Source organism: Esox lucius, chromosome 17 (assembly GCF_011004845.1).
Source record: "Esox lucius isolate fEsoLuc1 chromosome 17, fEsoLuc1.pri, whole genome shotgun sequence".
Taxonomy (NCBI): domain Eukaryota; kingdom Metazoa; phylum Chordata; class Actinopteri; order Esociformes; family Esocidae; genus Esox; species Esox lucius.
Genome location: NC_047585.1, coordinates 38182965 through 38207226, shown reverse-complemented (window position 1 = coordinate 38207226; position 24262 = coordinate 38182965). Strand labels below are relative to the sequence as shown.

Sequence of the window (24262 nt, the reverse complement as noted above, 5' to 3'; positions counted from 1 at the left end):
TAGCTAGCTAGGTAGTTTCTTATGCTTGGACGTCAGAGGGACGATGGTGGAGGTCTGGTAAAGATGGCGGCGCTCTCCGAGGATGGGAGGTATGGACTAAATTGTGGCCGACGGAATGCAGACCAAGTCACCGTATTGCACGTAAAATTGACAGAGACAGCTTTCAGAGCGATAGAGAGCTACCAAGCTTCCAAGGTAAGCTGAATACAAGTCTTATGGCTCACGTTATACGACAACTAACGATATCAAAACTTGTGAACCAACTGCCACGCACAGTCAGCGTTGGCTAACGCTAGCTACTGCAGTAGCATTCAAGTTACCTTGGACGGTAGCCTTGCTGTCTATCCAAGAATCCATATGCCATGAAGTTGGTTAGCAGTTGGAGTAATACAACTTACAGTTTGAGAGATGTGTAGTAGATGTTAACAGCTAATTTAGCTACGCAATATTCGTAGCTAGCTAGTTAACGTTAGCTAACTAAATGTCATTTCCCCCACCAGGAAAAAAAGTAGCTAAGGTTATCCCTGACCAAGTGTTTTTTTGTACTCAAGCCAACACTATAATGACTGAGACTGGTCGCACTTTTGGGTAAAATAGATGACTATTCGGTTGGCAATTTCACGTGACAGCTAATGATAATTTGCCTTATGTTCTGAAGGATTTTCACTGCATTCTTACTTTTGACGTTTGCAAGTTTAACAAGTTTAACTAGCTAACTAAGTTAGCTAGGTAAAGCCAAGGCTGTAGCAGATGACACGTCCTATAACGAAGTTGCCAAACGTACTACTACTATATAGTAGGTAGCTAGTTAGCTAAGTAGAATTTGTCAATAGTCAGAAGTTAGACATCGAAACGGCTAATACAGCCCAGAAAACCATTATTCTCGACTAGGTACAGTAATGTTAACTTGCTGGCAACTTAGATAGCTTGTAGACATTTAAATTGACAGTCTGCGGAAAACACAGTAAGTTAAATTTCCTCCTTTGAAAGTAGTCGCGGGTACTATTTTGTAGCTAGCGAGTTAACAGTTAAAACAGTTGATATTTGTTTACGTTAGTCACCAGCTGCTACCATAAGTAGGCCACAGTAGGAAAGTAAAACCTATGTTCAAGATTTTTAGACATGTATGTATTCACACCACTATGTTAAATGGGGCGGCATCAGTTTTTCCCTACATGAGTAGTTATGTTAGTAATATAAAGGTATACCCAGATGTGCTTCTTGCCCTTTTGAAATAAAATATTAAATAACTACTTTATTTGTGTTGTCCACATCTAGAAATTAATTTTAATGTTAACAACTTTTTTTTTTTTTTTTAATAATTGCAATACATGATGAAAGTTATGTACGTGACATCTGACTGAAATGTTAACGTTAGCTCCCTAGGCAAACGTATTCTTGTCTAACTTTGTAAATCTTTGTAGAATATACAGTCAATTAGCCCAGCCTATATTCCAGGTTAACTGCTATTTGATACATTTTAAAAAATCTTTATTTAAATCTTTAAAAAGTTTATTTGCTGTCTTGTTAAAATTACTAGTTGCATGATGACTACTACCTGGGTTTTCTCTAGTTATTCTCTTAAAGCAACAGTAATGTTTTAGGAGAGCATGCTGGACTGTGGTTTTTAAATGGGATATTTGTTGGACTCAGTCTAGGCCTTTGCGTACCATGCTTTTCTCAGTCACCAAAAGAATCAGGACTTTTCCTGTAGCAGGGGCCTATCGTGTGTCCTGGCCGTTGCAGGCCCATTCGGATGTTATTAAAAAAAACCCTAATATTTAGGGATCAATTGCTATATAGCCAGTTAGTCAATCATATGGCTGTAGGCCGATTATCCCGATGAACCTTAACAAAGATGCACTAAGTAGGCTTTTGGGTTGTGTGATGAACCACGGCCAGGATACCTCAGAAGTTCAACGGACTGTCAACAGTGTTATATAATTTCAGCAACAAGCTATGTAGACCCGATGAAGTTTGTCCAGAATGTTCAAGGCCCAGTTCTGTTGATTATCAGTTGTTTATTTATGTGTATATATAAATATAATAAAGTCTATATGAAGACCACAATTGAGATTGGACCTGAAGGCATATTTGAGACTTGGTGTGGAATTTAAGACCTAAAGCACTGTCCTGTTAAGTATCTTATGTTGGAAATTAGCTACTGGTCAAGGGTGAAATCAGCCACACATCACTGTTAAAGGGACCCTGCCTTTGCCAATAGGAGCTCATAACAATCTTTAAGCCGGACAATCAAAGTAAAAAAATGAAAAGTGGGATAGCCTCTGTGTCTGACTGGTACAGGGCATGAAAAATAAATTATAGGTCTGTTAGCAGATACCCCCTAAATGTGTCGTCGTATTCAATTGCCCGTTTCTAACTATGGTTTCCAATCAGACCTACTTGCTGTCAAACCAACTTCCTTTTAGGGGATTAATAGAACATCCCTTCTGACTCCCCAGGCATGAGTGTGAGCGTTGACCAATGTTCTGATGATCAGACAAGGTTATTGTAAGTTTAACAGTAGGCCTTTCTGATGACCTGACAACCTTATTGGAAGTTCAACAGTAGGCCTGTATGCTGCAGTGACCAGCCTACTGGCCTGTCTCTTGCTGACAGAGCAGCCTAAACTGCCTGCTTTTTGTTTTTTTTTCTCTCTCTCCCTCTCTGATTTGTGTGGGGGTTGAACTATACGCTGGAGTGGGAAAGCTGGCTGTGTGTGGTGGCATGAAATGTGATCAGGAGTGTGTGTGTGCGTGCGTGCGTGCGCGTGTGTCTGTGTGTGTGTGTTTCTGGTTGGTCTGTGAATGTGTTTTGGGGGATGGGTGAAAGGCTGTGGCTGGTTCTACAGACTTCTGTAAAGGAAACTGTGCCAAATTCAGCCCAAATGCAAAAGAACACTGTTTACTCCATGTCTCAACATAACTTTACTCATCGTGGGCCACTGTACTGTAGCTAGTTGGTGTGTGAGGTTGACTACAGTTTTTATTGTAAACTGTCACTGCTGTATTGTTTTCAGGACAGATATCAGAAGATTGGTGAAACTGATTAGAAAAAACCAGACTGAAGCAGCCTCTATTTTCAGGTTTCCTCAGTTTCAGCATTAAATGGCTGCTTAATGAGTAAGAGTTGGGAGTAGGGGTAGTCTCCAAAACCCAGAACTAAAATCTTGCCTAATTATGCTTGATTAATGAAAAGATACATTCGGTGTGACTTTATAACTTGAATAGAATTGTATTAACACCCATTGGTTATGTTATTCTCGGTTGTCATTATGCCATGTGATGCATTGTGGGTAATTCTGGGACAGGCAGTCTTTGGGTTAAAAAAAAATACATGAACCTGGTGCACAAAATGTCAAATATTTTCAAACATCTGAGTAATTTGTTTTTGTAATTGTATATTGGTTTTGATTATGACATTAAATGCTTTCATATAAACCGCACATGCCCTGGCTTTTTTTTCATGGAATTTCATGACTTTTAGTTAAGCAATGCGTGACGCAGCATGACAACTGGATTGTGTTTGGTTGACCGTCATCTTGCCGGGCTCTTAATACATTCCTCCATTCATCGAATGTTGTTCAGATCTCCTTTCTTTAGCATCTCTGACAATGTTCTGGCTTTGAGGTGTTAAAAGAAGTACTTCACAAGATTGAATGTGAAGCAGAAGCATAACTGTAGTTCCTGTCCCTTTTGTCTGCATGTCCATGGGTTAATGTCGCATTATATGGCTATCACTTTTTCTCAACAGTGTCATAAGAACAAAAAAACATTGAACTACATTTTAAGTAATTAATGGAATTTTATCAGGGATTTGTAAGTTAGAAAAGTCATTGACACATTTACCCCCCCCCCCCCATATTTCAAAGTGAAAGATAAGATGGAGGGTTGTGCTAATGAGAGAATTCTTGGCTGTAATTCATATGACTCCATTGGCTGATGGTGATACCAATGTTTTGTCATTTCTGTACCAGTTTACCCTAGCAGAAATTATTGTTTCTTCTAATTACGACACAATCATGCAAAATGTATCTTTCTATATATTTTAATAACTAAAGACTGTAGACCTGTTAACTTCTTAAATTCATTAATGTAATCTGAATTTGAGCAATTCTAAACCAGAACATGTAACCATTAACATTTTTGGTGCAATAGGGAAAGTAGCTGAAGGGAAGTTTTCGGTCTTTTCCAGCAAGGGAAGAATCTATTCTTCTGAACCAATGTGTTCCTCATGAAGCTACCAATATACACAACCAGCTCATGTACTATGACTGTGAGTTGCTCTGGTCTATTGTCAGATACATTTACTAATTCTGAGGTATATTTAAAGGCCTGAACATGTTGAGATGCATATTATTTACGCAGTTCTCAAGAAAGTCATTTCTGCTCTTCCAACACATTTTGGTCAACGCAAACTAGGAACTGTCTGGCTAACTGGCACACTTTGCTGGGTGATTTGAACAATGATTGAGACAATACAAGCTTGGTAGCTTATGATCTGTGACTGGCTGTTAGAATATTCTCATTTTTCGTGCGTGTGCGCGCGCCTTCTCAAAACAAATGCTCAGTGTTACCGCAACGCTGAGGGACATTTGACTGAGTGTGATGGAATATTGCTAACACTGATTTACGTGGCTGTGGTTTAATTCCTTCTCCTCTGTTCCAGAATGTACCATCCTCACGGCCAACAATACAATTCAAGGGGCTCCAAGGGGTAAGCATGTTCACATTAGACTTCACTTTGACTTGAGCGCCGTGTCACCGTCCGGTAATGTGTCCGCCCTCTGGCTGCTAGCGTTTTGTAATGCTTGTGTTCTGATTTGGAAGACTTTAGATTTTTATTTGAGCATCCGTGATCTAGACAATTCAATTGACAATTCTGACCGTTGTTGTCAGGGACTCAATTATCTTGTTGGTTTCAGTGAAATCCATTTAGCTGGAGGGTTTGTGCCCTAAAGCTGCATCCGCTTAACCCCTGACTGTCTGTGCTGTGAACTGTGAAGAGTTGAACTCTCCAATGTCTAAAGATCTATAAATACTGCCCTGACGGTCCGCAGCTGGGCCCAGAGTACGTGGACCACACACACACACACACACACACACACACACACACACACACCTGAAAGATCTGCTTGTTTCATGCAGGCTCACATTCACATTCATCTCAGATTCCACAGCTCAGATTAGTCTATATTGATAGAGGCAACACACATACACACTCCTAGCAGCGCAGACCACAAAGATCTGCTTGTGTCATGCAAGCCAACATTCAGATTCCTCCGCTTAGATCAGTCTGTATAGATAAGAGGCAACATACAGATAAACACTCTCATACTCTTTGTATACGTCACTGTAAGGAGGTAATGTTAGGGGAACATCAGAAAATAGGCCCAGTGTTTCTACAGATGGTTTGCTATGTGGCATTACTGTTGCATTGAAAAGCTGTTCTCCCCGCCCCAGAGCTACCAGAAGAGTAACATCAATCCCAATTCTTCAACTTCAAATCCTTTAGAATGGTAGAGGGTATTGGTACCATTCTTCATATCTGTCAGTTTCCTGCTCACAGCTGTGGAGAGTACTTGTGTTCTGTAGTTGAAATGTTGTATTTTCATTTATTGATCCGTTTCATGTCAACCTTGCAGCGTATTAAGATCCCAAGGACGGACTGTCCGGATGGATCTCAGAACTTTGACTTCTACTTGTCCAATGTGGGGAAGGACAACCCTCAGGGAAGCTTTGAGTGCATCCAACAGTATGTGTCCAGGTGAGCTCCCTGTGGAACCTCGCTGGGCGTGCTGCACTGGCCATTACTGTTGCTGTTATCTGGAATAATTATCAGTTGGTCCCTGAATGTACAGTTGTTAACCAGTTGTTTGTTGATTTTGCAAATTGGTCTGACTCCAGACAACAAACTGTGCTGTACGACTGACCTTTTCAGCTCAGGGACCCACCACCTGGTGTCCTTGGGAACAGTCCAGGACAAAGTCACCGTGTGTGCCACCAACGACTCCTACCAGGTGACCCGGGAGCGCATGGCGCAGGCGGAGGAGGACAGCCGAAAACGGGGAACCAAAGTCCTCAAGCCTGGGGGCCAGTTCAGAGGCAAGCACCATTGGCTAATCTCTCATCGGCAGGGTCCCACGCTTCCAAATTAGCTTTTGTTTTTCCTGTTTTGCTACCCTTTGTAGAGCAATGATTCTCAAGCCTTTACCCCTGTGAGGTTTTGGCTATATGGCTGAGGCTGCATAGAAAAGCCTCTGAATGTTCAGAATATTCATGTAACAGTTTGGGTAAGTGCAACATCAGTTTTCTGATATCTATGCCATCTCTCACAATGGGTGTAATAACAAAAATGTTGTGTGACAAAGCAGGATTTCAACAATAACTTTCAATAACTTGAAGAGTGGTGTTATTGAATCTTTTTACACGGACCCCATTTTCTTTCCCCCATTTCACTTTTTGTGACTTCTCCATGATCCTTTCTGCAAAGGATAGCTACTGGCTAGCTAACTATATCAGCTGTTGACTACATTACTTCTAACCTACGGTCTTGCTCATGAAGCAGTATTCCTCCTTGTAGGAAAGCAAAGTTGCTAAAATACATACAAATAATTCTTAAAATGTTTGTTCTTATATGGACAGCTGGTACCCATTAAAATAAACTCTGGGTATTGTAGTCTATTGATAATCTTTAAATAAAGTAAAACATTTTGAAATGAAAGTTAATCCAATGATCTTTCTTAGCAAGATGGTTATAGTCCTATGTTTAATAATGAATTTATATTATTCTGTTTTTCAAAGTATGGTAACACACTTTGTGCCGTTTTAGTGTAGGAAACTCTGCTGTATTGACACTATCACATCCTGCAGGCAACTAGCCAGGATGCTATGGCCTTAGCAGGGTCAGTGTTTGGGGAGACTGGGTAGTAGAAAGCCTAGTGGTCGATATAGCATTGTGCTAGTAATTGAAATGTCTCTGGTTCTAATCCCAAAACTGACAAGGTCAAACATCTCGTGCCCTTGAGCAAGGCACTTAACCCTAATTGACCCTGTATGTCTTGATAAAAGTTTCTGCTAGATTAAAATGTAAATGTAATGTAAGACAGCCCAGTTAAGCCCACCTTTCCATTGTTGGTGCCTGACCAAACCCATGGGGTCCAATCTATTAGTAGTCACACAGGGTGTGATAAGAAGGCTGTGTATGACTATATTCCACTGTCAATGCAAACAATACAAGTCATGCACTCTACCAACATGCACTCCATCACACATCAGCACCTGTAAAATGATTGTCTTGATTTTATAATACACTTCAACTGGATTGAGGTCGGGCAAGTAGAAAAGTAGACGTAAATCTCTGACTAATCTAATTTGGCCCGCCACTCTGCTACCATCCTGTCTGACTGGTAAAGATGGAGTGAATTGCATATAAGCCCAATACACACACACACACACACACACACACACACACACACACACACACACACACAATCCGTGAGAGAGTAATATTAAATGGCAATGAAAAATGAGACTGGTATACTTTTATTACATAAGTATTCACCCCCTGAGTCATATTAGAAACAAACACTGTTGGCAGCGATCACATCTGTGAGCCTTTTTGGGTATGTCTCTATAGGCTTTGCCCACTTGGATTGTGCAAATGTTTTTCTCCAGTTAATTCATTCAATTGGCCCCCTTCTAGATGTGGGGAATCATTGATAGACAGATGTTTTTTTGTTTTTTTACCATTAGATTTATAAACCGATTAAAGTCAGCACTAACCTGGCCGCTCAAACTTTCACTGTATTCTTGTAAACTGCTCCAATGTATATTTGGCATTGTTTTTTTTTTTTATTATTGTCTAGTTGAAAGGTGAATTCCTTTCCCATTGTCTGGTGTTAAGCAGATTATGCCTGTGCTTATCTACATCCTGTTCCATTTTATTTAGAAAAATTCCCCAGTCTTCAAGCATACCCTTACCATAGTGCCTTGTTGCTAACAGGATGTGTGTCTCAGAATTTTTACACTGTATTTTCTGTCTGATTCATTTTCGGGTTTTCTTCTGTTACAACCATTGAACTTAGTTGCTGTTTTAATGTCACCATCCTGTCCTGTAGCTCATTTTTGTGGAACTGAATCTGAGTCAGTTTTGATGCTTTATTAATCCCATAATTCGCTTGACCCTGCTTAATGTGATCCTAAATGTTTGATTAGTTGTTTGCGTTCTACCAAAAACTGGCATTCATTATGACAGTTCCTGAAAATGCTGCCTGTTCTTTAAAGTTGAATCAGTGCTTCAAATTCAAGATTGGCTACGGATCTTGGTTTTTGCTGGACCATGTAAGCGGAGCCGGCTAAGAAGAGCGAATGTCTCTTACTGAGTGAGTGACTGATTTGACTACCCCTTGTTAAATAGTGTAGTGGTTAGAGAAGCGGATTTGTGAACTATAGTCCCGAGTTCGTATCTCCTCGCAAGCGAAGCGATGTACGCATTATGAAATATTCCGTATAGACGAAAACTTTGCTGGCTCTTAACTGTTAGTATCTACATTATAGTACGCCTGAAATAAAACTGGTTACGTTTATACTGCGACTGTTTCTGGTGGATTTTCGAAGTACGCATCCATGCATTAGTTTTGGGTCAGGATAGGCAAACACATTTGCTGGCTTAATGTAAAGTAGTTACGTTATAGTAAGCCTTAACTGTATACAGTTATATTGCGACTGCTTCTGGCATGGAAAAGTTCTTCAGTCTTGCTAGCAACTGATCAATTCATATGATTATTCCTAGGAAGTTAGTAGATACTAGTAAGCCTATTACAGGCTAATAAGCTGTTAAAACGGCCAGTGGCAAAAGCAATATAGTTCATAGACACTATGGTGGAGGTAAACTTAATAAGAAACATCAGTTTAACACAATCCTCAATGGAGTCTTGTGACTGCTGAAAACATGTAATGACGTGGCATAGTGGTTCTTATGACTATTCCAGTAACGCGGTTAAAACGGCCAGTGGAAAACACCATACATAGACGCTATTTGTGGTGGAGGTAAACTTAGTAAGAAACATTAGTCAGTTTAACTCTATCAATGTCATTCACGAATGGCCAATTAACTATTAAAATGGCCAGTGGCAAAAGATTTGTTCAGGATATACAGATGCCGGTGGTCAGTATAGACAAGGCTATACTGACACCCGGCTGATGTACTGCTCCGTGGTGTAGTTGTTAACGACACAGCCTTTCAAGTGGGCGAAAGGCTGTGACATTTTCCAGACGGGTCCTCCCTGTAACTCCGGAGGTTTGATGATGTCTCGCTCGGTGTGTATTGGAGTGGAATGAGCATTGACTTAGTCGGGTTCTGCTCAAAAAGGAAACTTGTTGATGTATATCAACATGCATACAATATTGTTTATAGAAAACTGTTTGTGAATCACCAATATGAACAAAACCAGACATGGGAAGCGGTGTGAGTGTGTGCATGGGTCACAGTTCCTACATGTCTGCTGGCCACTTTTCATATTTGGCCTCCTGGCCCTCTTAGAAGAGGACAACCATTTCGCTGCTACCTGGCTAGAGTTAAATTGTAATTGTGCAATAGTCTACAACTACCAAGTAGAATGACAATGCGCCGTCGATGCTCAAACAAGCACACAACCCCTCACTTCACACATACAAACAGCTCTCTCAACCGCACACGCAAAACTATCGCAGGGGTGCTACTGTGGTAATTGAATTAATTACTCAGACAGATTATTTATTTTTTAATTGTCATAGCATGTGCGACATGTCGCACTGTAAAGTCTTGTCAATGAGTAAGCAAGATTTGTTGACCGATTTGCAGAGAAACAAATAGAAAAGTGTTGGAAAGCAACTTAAAAACATCTTCCACCGACACTGAAACGATTCTACTCACCAGTGAAGGTTCTTGTTGACCAGTGAAGGTTCTTGTTGACCAGTGAAGGTTCTTGTTGACCAGTGAAGGTTCTTGTTGACCAGTGAAGGTTCTTGTTGACCAGTGAAGGTTCTTGTTGACCAGTGAAGGTTCTTGTTGACCAGTGAAGGTTCTTGTTGACCAGTGAAGGTTCTTGTTCAATGCAGAGCCCTATGTAGGTTACTGGGTAAACAACATTGTCGGTGAGTTTTTACGCCTTCCAGGTCAGTGGTTGGGTGAAACTGCTGCACACGCCTGTATTTAGCCTTTCGGTGCAGTGAGAGTAACTTGTTGCTAGTGTGAATCGAAAATTGTGCTTGCATTTTATTTTAATAATGTGATGTAAAACTGTAATGGTGTAAAATATGTTGAACGAGAGCTTGAGGAAGGCGTATTTAACTAATACATCTGTATTTTATATAGTTAGGCTCCATAGACTGTGATTTCTTTAGTAATTTGACCCGTGAGCAGATTTTGGCATGGCTAAACAGAAGAGGTGAACAACTCTTTTAGTTAGTACTTTTTCACAATTTTATTTTCTCCCTGACATTTTCAAAACGGCGAGTTTAAAGGGGTGAATTCCACTGTCCAAGGGAAAAGATTGAGAGGATATAAACGGAACCGTTTATTGTTAATATAACTTGAAAATATAACCTCCCTCTGCTGGCCCAGGGCTAAGTTCTCCGTGAGCAGCGAAATAAATACTTGATTTCACAAGCAAAGGCTTCACAAATTTGTTCTCATTCAAATGAATAGTTTCCCCTGATAATGTAACTCTGAATCTGTGTTCCAAATAGGCTTTTTTTTTTTCTGTCATCTTAGGGGCCTGTGTATTACAAAATGTGTCATGTCTGTATTTGTACCTTTAGTGACACACTTTCTATCCAACTGTCCCCACATTTTTTCAGATGCTTCAACACCATCTGCAATTGCTTTCAGGTGCAACACCATCTGCTCACTGCTTTCGGTGAAATTGTCATTACTGGATATGGCTGAAAGTACCGAATCTTGCTATTCTACCTTATGCAAAACACATGACCTACAAGCGCCTTCAATACATTACGCTACATTTTCAAAAAAGATTTGCGAAGTTACATCATTTTGTTTACATCTAAACTTGCTGATATCGATAGCTTGAGACACCACCTTCCGAGGTAGCTTGCGCAACATTTTATTTGCGCGCGCACACAGGTTTTTGCAAGTGTGTCGGCAGTCGTCGGGACTGTATCAAGTTCCTGTGCCTGTGTAATTCCCCGTGTAAATTCACGCTCTGTGGAAATGATTGTCCAAACTAAGCGTTTGTTTATTCTCTGTCAATGTAAACAAGCCCCAAGTCAAACCAACTGTAGCAGTTTAGAGGATTATTTAGTAATGATAATGAATGGGATGTTCACTACAAGTCCATGTGTTTTATTTAGGAATGCATTTTCTGTTACCTGCATTAGTTAATATTGTCTTTTTAATATGGAATTCTTCAGGGCTGTCAGTTTTCACAACAGTAAGCGTATTTTTATCGTTGGAGGGTTATTGTTTTTCTAGGACTCCTTAAGAAAAAATTTAGTTAACTGCAGGAATCTATAAAATCTGTTTGCTCAGAACTTGTAGTCTCACCCCTTCACAAGCTTGAAAAGTCAGTTAACCCTCCTTCGGTCTATTTTCTGCCTGTGGGGATTCATTTGCATCTACGGCCCAGAAGGAAAGTGGGAGGGGAGCAGAAAGGGGTGGAGTTTGGGCATGTAACAGCTGGCTCTGTGGAAGTGCCCTATTAACGTGCAAAATGAGGCCTAACCCTCATTTATCTCGTGTGTTTAGGCTAAGTCAGATAGCTATGTTGGTCTGGTACCCTGTGCAATGTTTGGCATGAATGGGACACCATTGACTTGATGCCAGTTTGTGTTTAGCAGACTGAAGTGAATGGATAAAAACTGGTATTTAAGTGTTGAAGCGATCGTCCTGATCGCAAACCAGCCGGCCTGCTGTGTTGTGTAGAAGTGCTGTGCTTTATTCATCTCCCACTCTTTAAGTCCGGCCTGTTACGTCACCAGTGTGGACAGCGCTGTAGGCAAAGCTGATTAGGAGCTGACGCAGGCTACATTGGTCTCACCAGGCTTTGAGACTGTATTTTGTGCGCTTAGGGATCTCTCTATCAGCATTTGCTCAGTTTAGGGGGCAGTCGAACAGGGAATAACGCTTCTCTTTGACGTTTTCTTTTAATAACCAGCTTTCGAGTCACGTGTGAATTCGTGGAGAACGGTCTAGGCATCCTGACTAGGCAAAAGACTTCTGAGCTGGGGACCAGATTCACTGTAGCCTCATAATCACATGGCCTTCTACATGAGAAACTCAAGTGTCTCCAAATCTTTGAAACGTTGTGCTAGTAGTGTACCTTCAGTGAAAAAGGGGAAAAAGGTCAACGTACATTTCCTGACAGTGACTGTGTAGAGACTGATGCTGACAACATAGCTGCTAGTTAACTGCTGAGTTTGTGTCTGAAACAAATGTATCAAATATAAATGTATTGTGAAATCTGTACGCTCCAGGTGGTTTCAAAATGGTCTCGGCAGAGATTTGGTTTTGGACGGGTCGCCTGTGCTATTCGCTCAGTGTCTCCTTTCCTGCCCCCTCCGTCTTATCTCAGGTAAGAAAGTCCAGATCCGCAAACCGGCCCCATCAGCCCCTGACCCCGTCCCAGAGCGCAAACGCTCGACGCCCATCAACCCGGCCAACACCATACGCAAGTGCCTTGCCAACAACCCTGTGTCTCAGCGGCCTTATCGTGACCGTCTTGTCCACCTACTGGCACTGCGCTCCTACAAGAAGCTGGAGCTGCTGGCCAGGCTACAGCGTGATGGGGTCAGCCAGAAGGACCGCAGCTCTCTTGGGAGCACTCTGCAACAAGTAAGGGCCGGCGTTTGGCCGCCAGCAGGGGGCCGAGCGCTGGAGATTTGCATTATTCCTAATAATGCACTTAAGCTGGTGTCTGTTTGTGGAGAAGCTCTCTATGAGAAGGGAAATGTCCCCAGTAGAACCCCCTCATCCATCTTAGGCATTAGACCACAGAATGTAAATCACTCTGAGACCAGTTCCCTCCAGTACAAAGACCTCTATTCAACACAACACGGCACACAGTGAGAACCAAGCAGCCATACATGATACCCATTAGTCTTACAAAATTTTTCCCAAGGCAAGAAATAAGAAGTAATACCAGCATCTTTATTGCTTTTAACCCCCCCCCCCCCCACACACACACACACACACACACACACACACACACAAATTAATCGGCCTGTGCAATTTTACAGATGGAGGTACTTTGAAAGTATACACTGCTGAGTGCTGGTCTTGTCTGTGTTTACAGGTGGCCAACCTGAACCCCAAAGATAACTCGTACTCCTTAAAGGACTTTGTGTACCGTGAGGTGCAGAGGGACTGGCCTGGCTTCTCTGAGGATGACCGCGGTCAAATCAATGGGATCCTCGCCCGGTAGGTCACAGTACACATTCATTTCCATGCTGATGTTGTGAGAACATCCCTTGTGGAAGGGGACTCTGTGACGGTTCTCCCTTTTGGTCTCCCCTCCATCAGAAAACTGGGCCTCCCCACGGAGGCCCTTTCCTCCAGCAGTTCTCCCAAAGATGGTCAACCAGGTTCCCCACAGGTAACCCCTCACATTTACATTTATAGGAATTAGTGGGTGCCTAAGTTTTGCTTGAAGTAAATGCTAAACCTGGCTAGACACATTTAGAAAATGCCTGAACAAATACCAACATGAAAGCGGACACTCCAAACCTAATGACAGGATCTCCCATGTAAAAGGACATTCAGTTTGAAACTTGGTCCCCATTTTTTTTTTTACTAAGCTCTTAAGGAATCATTGTCTTCATTCACTCTGGATTTCTTTTGATGGCTTTCATGTGGTGTTTCAGAAGTGCCAACCTGAGTTACCGAGTCACTTCACTGACCCCCTGATGCCTAAGAAGCCCCGCATCTCCCATGTCTCCAGCCAAGGGCCCGCCACGGCCCCCGCCCCTATCCCCACCTCGTCCTCAAGAGAGCGCCGCTGCCCCCCAAAAGAGGATGAGGGCCATCACAGCGCCAGCAAGCGCTCGTCTCTCCCGGCTAGCGCCAACGCTACGGCTGGCCTGCCCCTCAGCCAACCCCCGCCTGGCTCCCAGCTGCCCGCTTCCCATCGCCCTGCCCCGTCGCATCAGCCCGGCCCCGGATCCAACTCCAACTCCCCCAGCACGCCCGAGGGCCGCGGCACCCAAGACCTGCCCCTTGACCAGAGCTCCACCTGCCTTGACCCCTCCTCACCAGGCACCACGCCCAGTCCTCCGGGCAGGACCGCTGACCGTGCCGCTATTTCCGCTTCGTCGTCCTCCACCGTTGTCCCGCCTCCCTCGCCTAGCGGCAGTAAAAAGTCCAGTAAGAAGTCAAAGAAGCACAAAGAGAAGGACAGGAAGAAGGAGAAGGAAAGGCGCAAGGAAGGACACGGCAGCACCGTTGCGGGCTGTAACCCCCCAGTGGTGCCGGCGGAGGATGGGCAGAGGCCCAGAAAAAGACACCGCACAGAAGGAGAGGACAGACGAACGCCCGTCATCCCAGCCAAGAGCCCGGTCTGCTCGGATGAAGGTAGCCTCCCGTTATGTTCTGGTTGGCCTCAGCCCTTGAATGTCTTGTTTCATTATTTGTTCTTTTGTTGTTGGGTCGGTTGAACTGTGAGGATCCATGTTACGTGAAGTAGCAAAATGGTGAAATACTCCTCGTGCTTGTGCTTTAGATGAAAGCTCATCTAATGTGAGTTGGTAAAGTAGAATATTGTTCTTGTCTTGACTGTTCTCCAGACACTAAAGAGAGGCCAGTCCACTCCACAGAGCTCTCCTCTACCACTGTTATGCCAGATTACATAAGGTGAGTTCTCTGGGCTCCATTTTCTTTCTTCTCACGATATGTAAAATTGTGTTACACATCGTTAGACATTGTCACATCAGGTGTTTTCTGAGTTGTCTAAATACAGAGACGTCTGGAGAAATTCCCTATGACCTAATCCTCTTGTGGGTGTGGGACTCGGGGCTTCCCCCCCCTAGAGTGCCAGCCTGCTAGTCCTCACCCTTCTGGCAGATGATACCCCCTTTTAACCCTCTCATGTACACCTGAAGGACCCCTGTGTCTGTGCTTACCGCTCACTGACCAGTGCTGCTGTCCACCTACAGTAAGTACACCGCAGTGGCGTCCCTGGACCAGAGGCAGACCTACAAGGACGAATTCAACGCAGAGTATGACGAGTATCGAGTCCTGCATGCCCGTGTGGAGAACATCACCCGTCGCTTCACCCAGCTAGATGCCCAGTGCAGGAGGCTGCAGCCCGGCACCAAGGAATACCAGGTAACATTTTTTTTTTTAACTCACTTTGTATGCAGTTCGTAACATGTCAAAAGTAACACTATGCTGTGGGTACTGGGTCCAATAAATTGAGGTGACTCTGACAGGAACACTGCTCCTGTCAATGAAAGCAATGTTTTAATGTTTTGCAGGAGGTACATGAAGAAGTGTTGCAAGAGTATAAGAAAATGAGACAAGTAAGTAAAATAAATGGTGTGGTTAATAAACCTTTTTAAATGTAGTAGCCATCGCCAACGAGAGTAAAATTGAAGTCTGGCGTCGGATTTGAAGATGTAGTGGGAGAATGCTGTACCATCAAAACATGAGCTTTTCATAATTATTTTCAAGAAACCGATCTGTATTTTTGTCGTATTATCTTAAATCGGCGCTTAAGCTCATGTCTGTGAATTCTCTTGAAAACGGGCAGTAACCGGCATTCGTTTTGGGAGAGCATTGAAAGGTTGCCTTGGCAGGACGTACTAGGTTTCAGGTTCCTGAGACAGACACGTAGAGCAGGGAGCATAGCAGCTCAGGATACAGATGTAGTGAGTAGAACGACAATTGTGTTTCTAGTTTGTCACTTTTTTCATAGTACATTTTGAATGCAAATATATTTTTGGTAGACCCACTGACTGAAAGGGAATCTATATGTTGTATTTCTGTAATCTGTAAAAAAGGAATTCACCATGTTCTGTACCTGTAAGAAAAGGAATCTACTTTTAGCCTGGAGGCTTTCTGCTTATTCTCCACAAGCCATAACCACCTGTGGAGTCTTCGTTTGTCTAAGAACCTATATAGACCACAACTGTCTTGCAAACATTTAATGTAAATAACCTCAATGTATTGATTCACACTAGTAATGAGACACTCCAGCTGTAATGTGTGGCAAAATGCATATGTGCGTGGTGTCTTGGCCAGACCACTGACCTGGAAGGTGTATAAACTCACTGACAATGTTTGCCAGGAAATTAACCTGGCTCTCTCTGTCAAACAAATTCTGTTCCTGGTAATTGTATGATAGTTCTGGTGCCAGTGGAAGATGGACTTCTTGCTTCACAGCCTAATTTTTGTGTCTCTACGAAATCTGGCAACAAATCTTGCATACTCATTTGTACATTAGCATGCTAGAGATTCATGCTGGACACATTATATAAAAGTGAGTTAACCAAAGGTAACTGTGTCTAGTGTGAGTGAGCAATTAATGTAATTGCCTTGATGATTGATTAACTGTATTAGCACTGATTGAAAATCCTGTCCTAACCTGTGTTATGGCTGCCAAGAGAACGATGCCTTCTGTACACTTAAGGGATTATTTTTCTCATTTAGCAGACGCTCATATCCAGATATTGACTTATATTGAGTGCATGCATTTTTACTGCAGAGCATGACAAGGTATAAAACCCACAACCTCGGTTCATTGAGTGCTCTGCTCTGCTAATCGTGCCACAGGAAATGACTGTCAGTCAGTTGTTGAACAGATTGAAATGGCAGTCACAAACAAACCAAAAAAAAAACAACCACCACCGAACAGCTTCCTAAACACTGCTTGCATTGTAACCCGCTACGCAGCCTAATTTATTTGTGTCTGTGTGTGTCACCCTGCAGCATAGTCCGAACTACCAGGAAGAGAAGCAGCGTTGTGAGTACCTGCACAACAAGCTGGCCTACATCAAGCGCCTCATCGCTGACTTTGACCAGCGCCGGGCCCAGTCCTGGAGCTGAAGCGCCAGTTTCAAGAACAGTGTTGATGTGGCCTAAGGAGTAGGCGGAGAAAGGGGGAATCCAACTGGTTTTTATTTATTCAGACTCCGCCCCCCCCCCACCCCCGACTCTGCCGCCACTGCCTCCTCCCCACCCCTTCTGTTTCCTTACTTCCTACCTTCTGATTCCACAGGTTGCACAGTGCAGCCTCTAGAAATCTTCTGATTCTCACTTCCCCCGCCCTAGTTTTCCCCACAAGTGTTTGTCCTGAAGCTCCTCTTGAATGCTACAACACTGGTCTAGAGGGAGTTGCATGTGTGTGGGTCGGGGGGGGGGGAGGGGCAGGGGGGGGGTTGAAATACTTAACTCTTCTAGCTTTTGAAAGACTTTATCCAAAAAAGATGAACAACAAAAAAAGTAAACTTATTTTTTCAAAGCAGAGAAAATATTATACTTACACTTCTATTTAAGTTAAAAAAAAAAAAAAAAAAAGAGGGAGATCTATTTATTTTGGACAGTTAGTATGGAGTGGTCCGCAGATGATTTATTGTTTAAAAAAAAAAATTATGTATCTTTTCCGAAAGCAATGCAAAAAAAACGTGGGCCTTATGTGTTTGACTTTCTGAAGCCATTTTTGCACCTGAGAGTAGGTCCCACGCAGTGTCCCGAAGGGTTTGGTTTTGCGTGAGCTTCCTTAACTGTGAAGTAGAGGCCACATAGAGAACCATCCTCTTCAGACCGTTGAGATCCAATGACCGTGTGCGCGCATTGGTTCCATCGGGGCGGGTTGGGGGGTGGGGGGGGGGGGTGAATTAGCAGCATCGTCCACTGACAATGGGGTGGGGGGGGGGGGTGCTACTCTGAACACCACCATCAGTGTTTGTGCCCTTGGTGCAAAAGGATGCCTTAAGGCGTTAGTTTACACTCTGCAATGTCCAGTCGCTGAGAGTTCTAGGGTTCCCAAGGCAACGCGGAGGAACTACAACCACCTGGCTACAGGTTACAAACACACACCAGCGTGAAGTGTGCGTGCGTGTGTTTGGGGGTGGGTGGGGCAGCGGCTAAGTATGCGAGGTGTCTTTGACGTTGTATGTGGTACTTGTGTCTTGTTTTTCGGAGGTGAGGCAGCGTCATAAGAGGCTACTGAGGTCAAGGGGGTTGGTATGAGTATGATGTGTGTGTGTGTGTGGTGGGTGCCTAGAAAACTGGGAGCAAGAGTTATTTTTTTTTATTTTTTTTTGGGGGGGGGTGCAATTTGAGAAACAAAAAGAAAATAGAAAAAGGAAAAAAGCTGCTACAGTCTTTGTTTGAAAAGCCAGAGCACTCAGGATCAACCTGGCTTTAGTTACATGTTCTTAATGGGGGGGGGGGGGCTGGGGGCTGTTGTAGAGGAGCCAGTCTCTGGATGGACTACAGTGTTGCCTTGGTGGCTTATTTAAAGGAAAACAGGCTGTGGTCTGTTTTTGAGAGGAAAAAAAAAAAAAGACAGCATCCACCAGAGGACTAATCTGTATTACAATGAAAAATGTATTATCTTTTCCTCGATTGTAGTTTTGTCAGTGCTACAGAACTATGGGACTATGAATAGCATTTCTGTTTTAGTTTTTGAATTAAACTCGTGCTGATTTAGTTTGACCGGATGGATGGGTCATAAGGATGAGAATCACCTTCTGAGTCTTTATTTCATGCTATTGTTAATGAAATAGCTCATTTGAGCTCAAGGGAAACATTGTTTACAAACCTATGTTAGAATGTTTGCCAAAAAAATTAAAATAATGTTCTGGTATTCCCAAGGGTCATCCAACTACTGGTTTATTTACAAAACACTAGACACCGATATCGTGAGCAGGATATGAGATGACGTGCTACCTGTAGATATGACATCCGTTCTAGTGCTGGGGGCGGGGGGGGGGGGGGGCTGAAGATGACGCACACTTGCTGCACTATGACGTAATGTAAGATCTCTAATAGACCTCTACTTCAGCTGTCGTTTGATCTGAGCTTTTATTTGAATCTGCCAGTCTCTGCAGCTGACTGACACTTTCCAGAGGTTGTCCCCCTATCAAACAGGAACTGGGCTGTCTTCAGTCGCGATTCAAACTGTTTCCGTGGTAATACATTTCAATTTGAAAGTTAAACTGCCAGGACCGTGAGCTCAAAATATGCTTTGTCGGGATTTGTAAGCATGGGGAAAAAAATGCATACTTAAAGATCCTTGAAGAAAACTGACACTTAACCTGACTCCCCACAGAGTATTACAATACATCGTCCATGCACAGGAAAATGGGCACTTTGTCAAGGCTCAATGGAATATGTTTAGCGGTGGGCCCAGTTGATTGTTTTATTGTTCACTATATTTCCCACAGAAACTATTGCGGTCATTTCCCTGAATTAATTTGTCACCTGGGATTGACCGAATAGCCAAAACATAACACTACGCTGCACCCACCTTCCAGGGTCTGTCTCAATACCCCCTCCTTTTAAAGACCACTGCAGGCGTCTCAGGCCAGCGGCCAGCCAGTGGAGGTCAGAGGATGTTAAAGGCTCTGTTGACACAGGCAGCCTGATTCTGGTACTTATTCCACTAGTTGGTCTTTAGACCGGTCGTCACAGATCCGAATCGGGCTGCCTATGTATACATGGCGTTTGTGACTCAACTGCTGGAAGGAAGCAGGGCTGAGTGAGAAGTGGAGGTGTTGTTTTGTGGAGAGGATGGGGGGGGGGGGCGGGGGGCAGATGTTATAAGGGTCAAAGAAGTGTTATTAGGCACCAATTCATTGTGAAAGACCACTCAGCTGTATGGGTTGTGAAAGTGCTAAACCTGCCCACCTGAAAATGCATTAAATCCGTACAATAAAAGCCAACTTGGTACAACATTGACGATTGTGGACTTTCTTTGGCTGTAATTTTCTTTGCCATACAAAATTACAATGCTGACTCTTAACTATACATGTTATGTAAGGCTACATACCCTGCTCAAAAAAAGTCAGGCAACACTTAAATCACATGTCAGATCTCGATTAACTAAATATATTAAAGGTCAAAATGTTTACTGTACATTGTGTTATTTGTTGAGAACAAAATGATGTGTCAATGGAAACCAAAATCACCATCCAACTGAGGGCTGGAATCAAACTTGCACCGAAAGTCAAAGTAAACAATTGAAATCACAGGCTGTTCCAACTTGTGTGAATGTCATCACGGCAACTCAATGTGATTCAGTAGTGTGTCTGGCCCCCACGTGCCTTTATGCACTCCGGACAACATCTGGGGCATGCTCCTGATGAGATGGTGGATGGTGTCCTGGGGGATCTCCCCCTAGACCTGGATCAGGGCATAAGTGAGCTCCTGGACAGTCTCTGGCGCTACTTAGCGAAGTCAAATGCACTTATACATAATGTCCCAGAGGTTCTCAATTGGATTCAGGTCTGGGGAACATGATGGCCAGTCAATGGCATCAATGCCTTTGTCATCCAGGAACTGCCTACACACTCTGGCCACATGAGGCCAAGCATTGTCCTGCACCAGGAGGAACCCAAGGCCCAGTGCACCAGCGTTTGACTTCACAGCAGTCAGGGTACCGTTGTCTAGCACATGGAAGTCTGTGCGACCCTCCAAGGATATGCCTCCCCAGACCATCGCTGACCAACTGCCAAACCGGTCATGCTGGATGATGTTGCAGCCAGCATAATGTTCACCATGGCGTCTCCAGACTCTTTCACGTCTGTCACGTGCTCAGTGTGAACAAACACTAATCTGAAGAGAACGGAGCGCCAATGGCAGTCCTGACAATTCTGGTGTTCTCTAGTTAATGCCAATTGAGCTGCATGGTGCTGGGCTGTGAGCACAAGGCCCCACTCGAAGATGTTGGACCCTCATGCGACCCTCATGGAGTCTGTTTCTGACAGTTTAGTCAGGAACATGCACACCAGTAGCCCACTATAGGTCATTTTGTAGGACTTGGCAATGCTCCTCCTGTTCCTCCTCACACGTAGGAGTAGATGCCAGTCCTGCTGCTGGGTTGATGCCCTTCAACGGCCATGTCCAGCTCTCCTCGTATGAAAGCCAGTCTCTTGGTATCTCTTCTATGGGGCCACCACCTGCACAACCATTCCCTTTTTGGGGATTGTCTTGCTGTTGCCTTTGCAATGGTGTAACTGTTGTCACTTTCATCTGCACCAAAACAGGTGACCTTGATTCACAATTGCATATGGTTTCTAACTGGACAGATTGATATCCCTGAAGTTTAATTGACTGGTGTTATACTGTGATGATTACATGTTCCCTTAATATTTTTAGTAGTGTATTTTACATGAACAAGTGCCAAAACATCCTGTTTAAAAGTGTCATGAACACTGAATAAACCAACAAAGATATTGAGCTACAGGGCCATCGGAAAGTGTTCATACCCCTGTGCTTTCATCACATTGTTTTCATAGACTACATTTATAATTAAAAATAATATGCTACCAGTCTACATATTACCCTATAATGATAAAACAAAAAAAGATCAATGTCTTTGAATAGTCTAGTCAAAGTCCACACCTCAATCAAATTGAGGATATGTGGAAAGAGTTGAGAATTGTTTGCCAAAGGGTACCCATCCAACTTGACGGCTTTTGATTGATTTTGCAAAGAAGAATGGGCAACAGTTGCTGTGTCCAAATGTGCAAAGCTGATAGATACATATCCGTATAGACCCATGGCTGTAATTGCTGCCAAAGGTGACTACCAAACACTGGCTAAAAGGGGTTAAAACTTCAGCATATTCTTGTTTTTTGTGTATTTATTTAGCACAACTTGTACTTTTTCACTTTGAGATAATGTACTTTGTTTTGATAAGTGGAAAAAACTCCTGATTAAATCCTTCATGCTGTAACACAAAAGTCCAAAGGGGTGAATACTTTTGTGAGTAACTGTAGGTGTAGAGTTCATGGTGCTGTTGATGTTAACAAGAGCCCCAGGACCAGATGCAACTTACCCATAACAATAATCCACCCCCACAGTAGGTATGAGGTTCTTTACTGAATGTGCATCCTTCTTTACATACCAAACCTGCTGTTGTGTGCTTGGTCAAAACGCTGTATTTTTGTTAAATCTCACAATGGATTTGGTGATTCAGTGTAGATGTGGAAACTTGGTGACACCAAGGTGCAACAATGTTCTGTAAGTCCAACTGGGCCTTTGAATTCCAGGGTGTATAGTTCCAATACACATTAACCACTTCAAATATGTTGTTATGCTAAGCATTACAATGACAACATACCAAAAACTCCCTTTTAAAAAAACAGATGTTTTGGCATAACCATACCTCACAACTTTCAACCAATAAGAATTCAGGTTTGAACCACCTGGTTTATAAACAGGTTTACAGCTGTTTTCACTCACTGCCCGATTTATGAAAGTCAATGAGCATTTCTGTGAGTTCTTTGCCACAAATTATTTTATAAACATACCCTTCACCGTGATTAGTGCTGTACTGTTGAATGTATTTGTTATGGGGTGAACAATCTGTCTCTATAGACAGGACCTTTAGACTGCACATCGGTGAACTGGAGATCCCGAAGCTCCATCTGTGCAAAGGTATCCAGATCCTGCACAAGTACACATGGAAAGGGGCATTGTTTGAACAGCTGCAAGCAACGGGGGTTGTACTTGGAAGTTCTGTGCAGTTTTGTGGTCTAGAAAATTGACATAGCGTGGCTTGTATAGGAACAGAAGTGCGAATCTGTTGTTAGGTGACGTTGTCAACTCGAAATCACGCTAAACGGTGAGATAAAATGTATATGGTCAAATGTCCTCTAGGTTCTGACATACACTACGATTTAGGCACTGTTTTATCGTTCAGTACGCATGTCCATGATCTGGGTGAAATCCTAAGAATTTGAGAAAAGGCAGTGTGAGGTTTCACGTACGTGTTGCAGGTCAATAACGTACCATACTTGGTGTTTGGTTCTCTACTTCCATAGGCGCAATGCCCATTAGACCAAAACAGGGAAAACAATGAATGACAAATAAACGCGCGGCAGAGTATTCGGAACAATGTTGTAATGTTAGCACCCATGTTTTAGCGTTGCGGATGGACGTAATAAAAGATTTAGGACAAGAAATTCGGTAAATATAAGCACGTTCAAGTTAATACATTTTGAAAGTCGTGTAATGTAATGTATACCTAGCAAAATAGTGATTGGTCGTTCGTGAACAAACGGCTCTTTTTTGATGAACGCTGGGAACCAAATTGCATTGGTGAAAGGAGCCTTTCAGTAGGCTCCTAATTTGTATGATCAATCAACGACTATTTGTCGATAATATGAATACGTATTAACTCAAGTCTGTGTTTCCGCAATGCAGAATGCATTAATAGTGGGGGGATGCGTCTTTGTATGTTATGTAAAAAAAGCTACACGTCTACTAATCAGTCTACTAATTTCGACAGGTAAAATGTAACCGATTTGAAAGTGCAGTTCACGCACAAACATAATTCTAAACTACTTTTTCGCGTGTAATTTGGCGATTTGCACCTTTTAAAATTGTTTTGGGGTTATTTTACGGATTTTGTACGAGCAGTTTGGTAGCCAAATGAGTCGGCTCTTTTAGGTGAACGGTGCTTATAGAAGAGCCGGCTCACCAAAAAGACTTGGCATGTCCATCTATAGCGTAACTCGGCTCACCCTCATGAAATAAACCGAGTTGGCGTCAATGGATGTCTACCTCCTGTTTATATTTCCTCATCATCCCTTTCATCTGAGGAAGTGATCAAATATTACAAAACACAATCAGTCAAAAATGTAAATAATGTATATAATGCAAAACAAAAAACATTACTTGCATTCACTTGTTATGTTTCACTTGCCTAGCGGGAGTGTTTTAAGTAAATGGTTAAAAAATATGAAATAAATTAATTTTATTAACAAGGAAATAAATTCCACAAATTAACTTTAACGAGAGAATGCAGAGAAGGTTCAAAGCGGTCATCAAGGCAAATGGTGGCTACTTTGAAGAATGTATTTTAATTTAACACTTTGGTTGCTACGTGATTCTGTAAGTGTTATTTCATAATTAGATTTCTACACCATTATTATACAATGTGAAAAGTAGTATAACAAAAAAAAAAATCCCTTGAATGAGCCAGTGTGTACAAGCTTTTGACTGTTATGGTATACCTAACATATTTGTTTTCAAATAAGACCGGCTCTAAAGCAAGTATTGACTGCGTCTTTAAAAGTGGGACGTCCTTGGATGTACA

The 24262-nt window shown here is 42.7% G+C and overlaps 1 protein-coding gene across 1 annotated transcript; it reads left to right on the top strand.

The window, feature by feature from the left end:
* On the top strand, positions 1-17614 carry ell2 (elongation factor for RNA polymerase II 2). The gene is made up of 12 exons (XM_010880837.5): positions 1-195; positions 4669-4716; positions 5645-5766; positions 5941-6104; positions 12572-12831; positions 13292-13416; positions 13519-13591; positions 13860-14565; positions 14778-14844; positions 15147-15318; positions 15468-15512; positions 16921-17614. The coding sequence occupies exons 1-12, from the start codon at positions 22-24 to the stop codon at positions 17035-17037; spliced, it is 2073 nt and encodes a 690-aa protein (XP_010879139.3). The 5' UTR covers positions 1-21; the 3' UTR covers positions 17038-17614.
* Positions 17615-24262: the final 6648 nt, after the last annotated feature.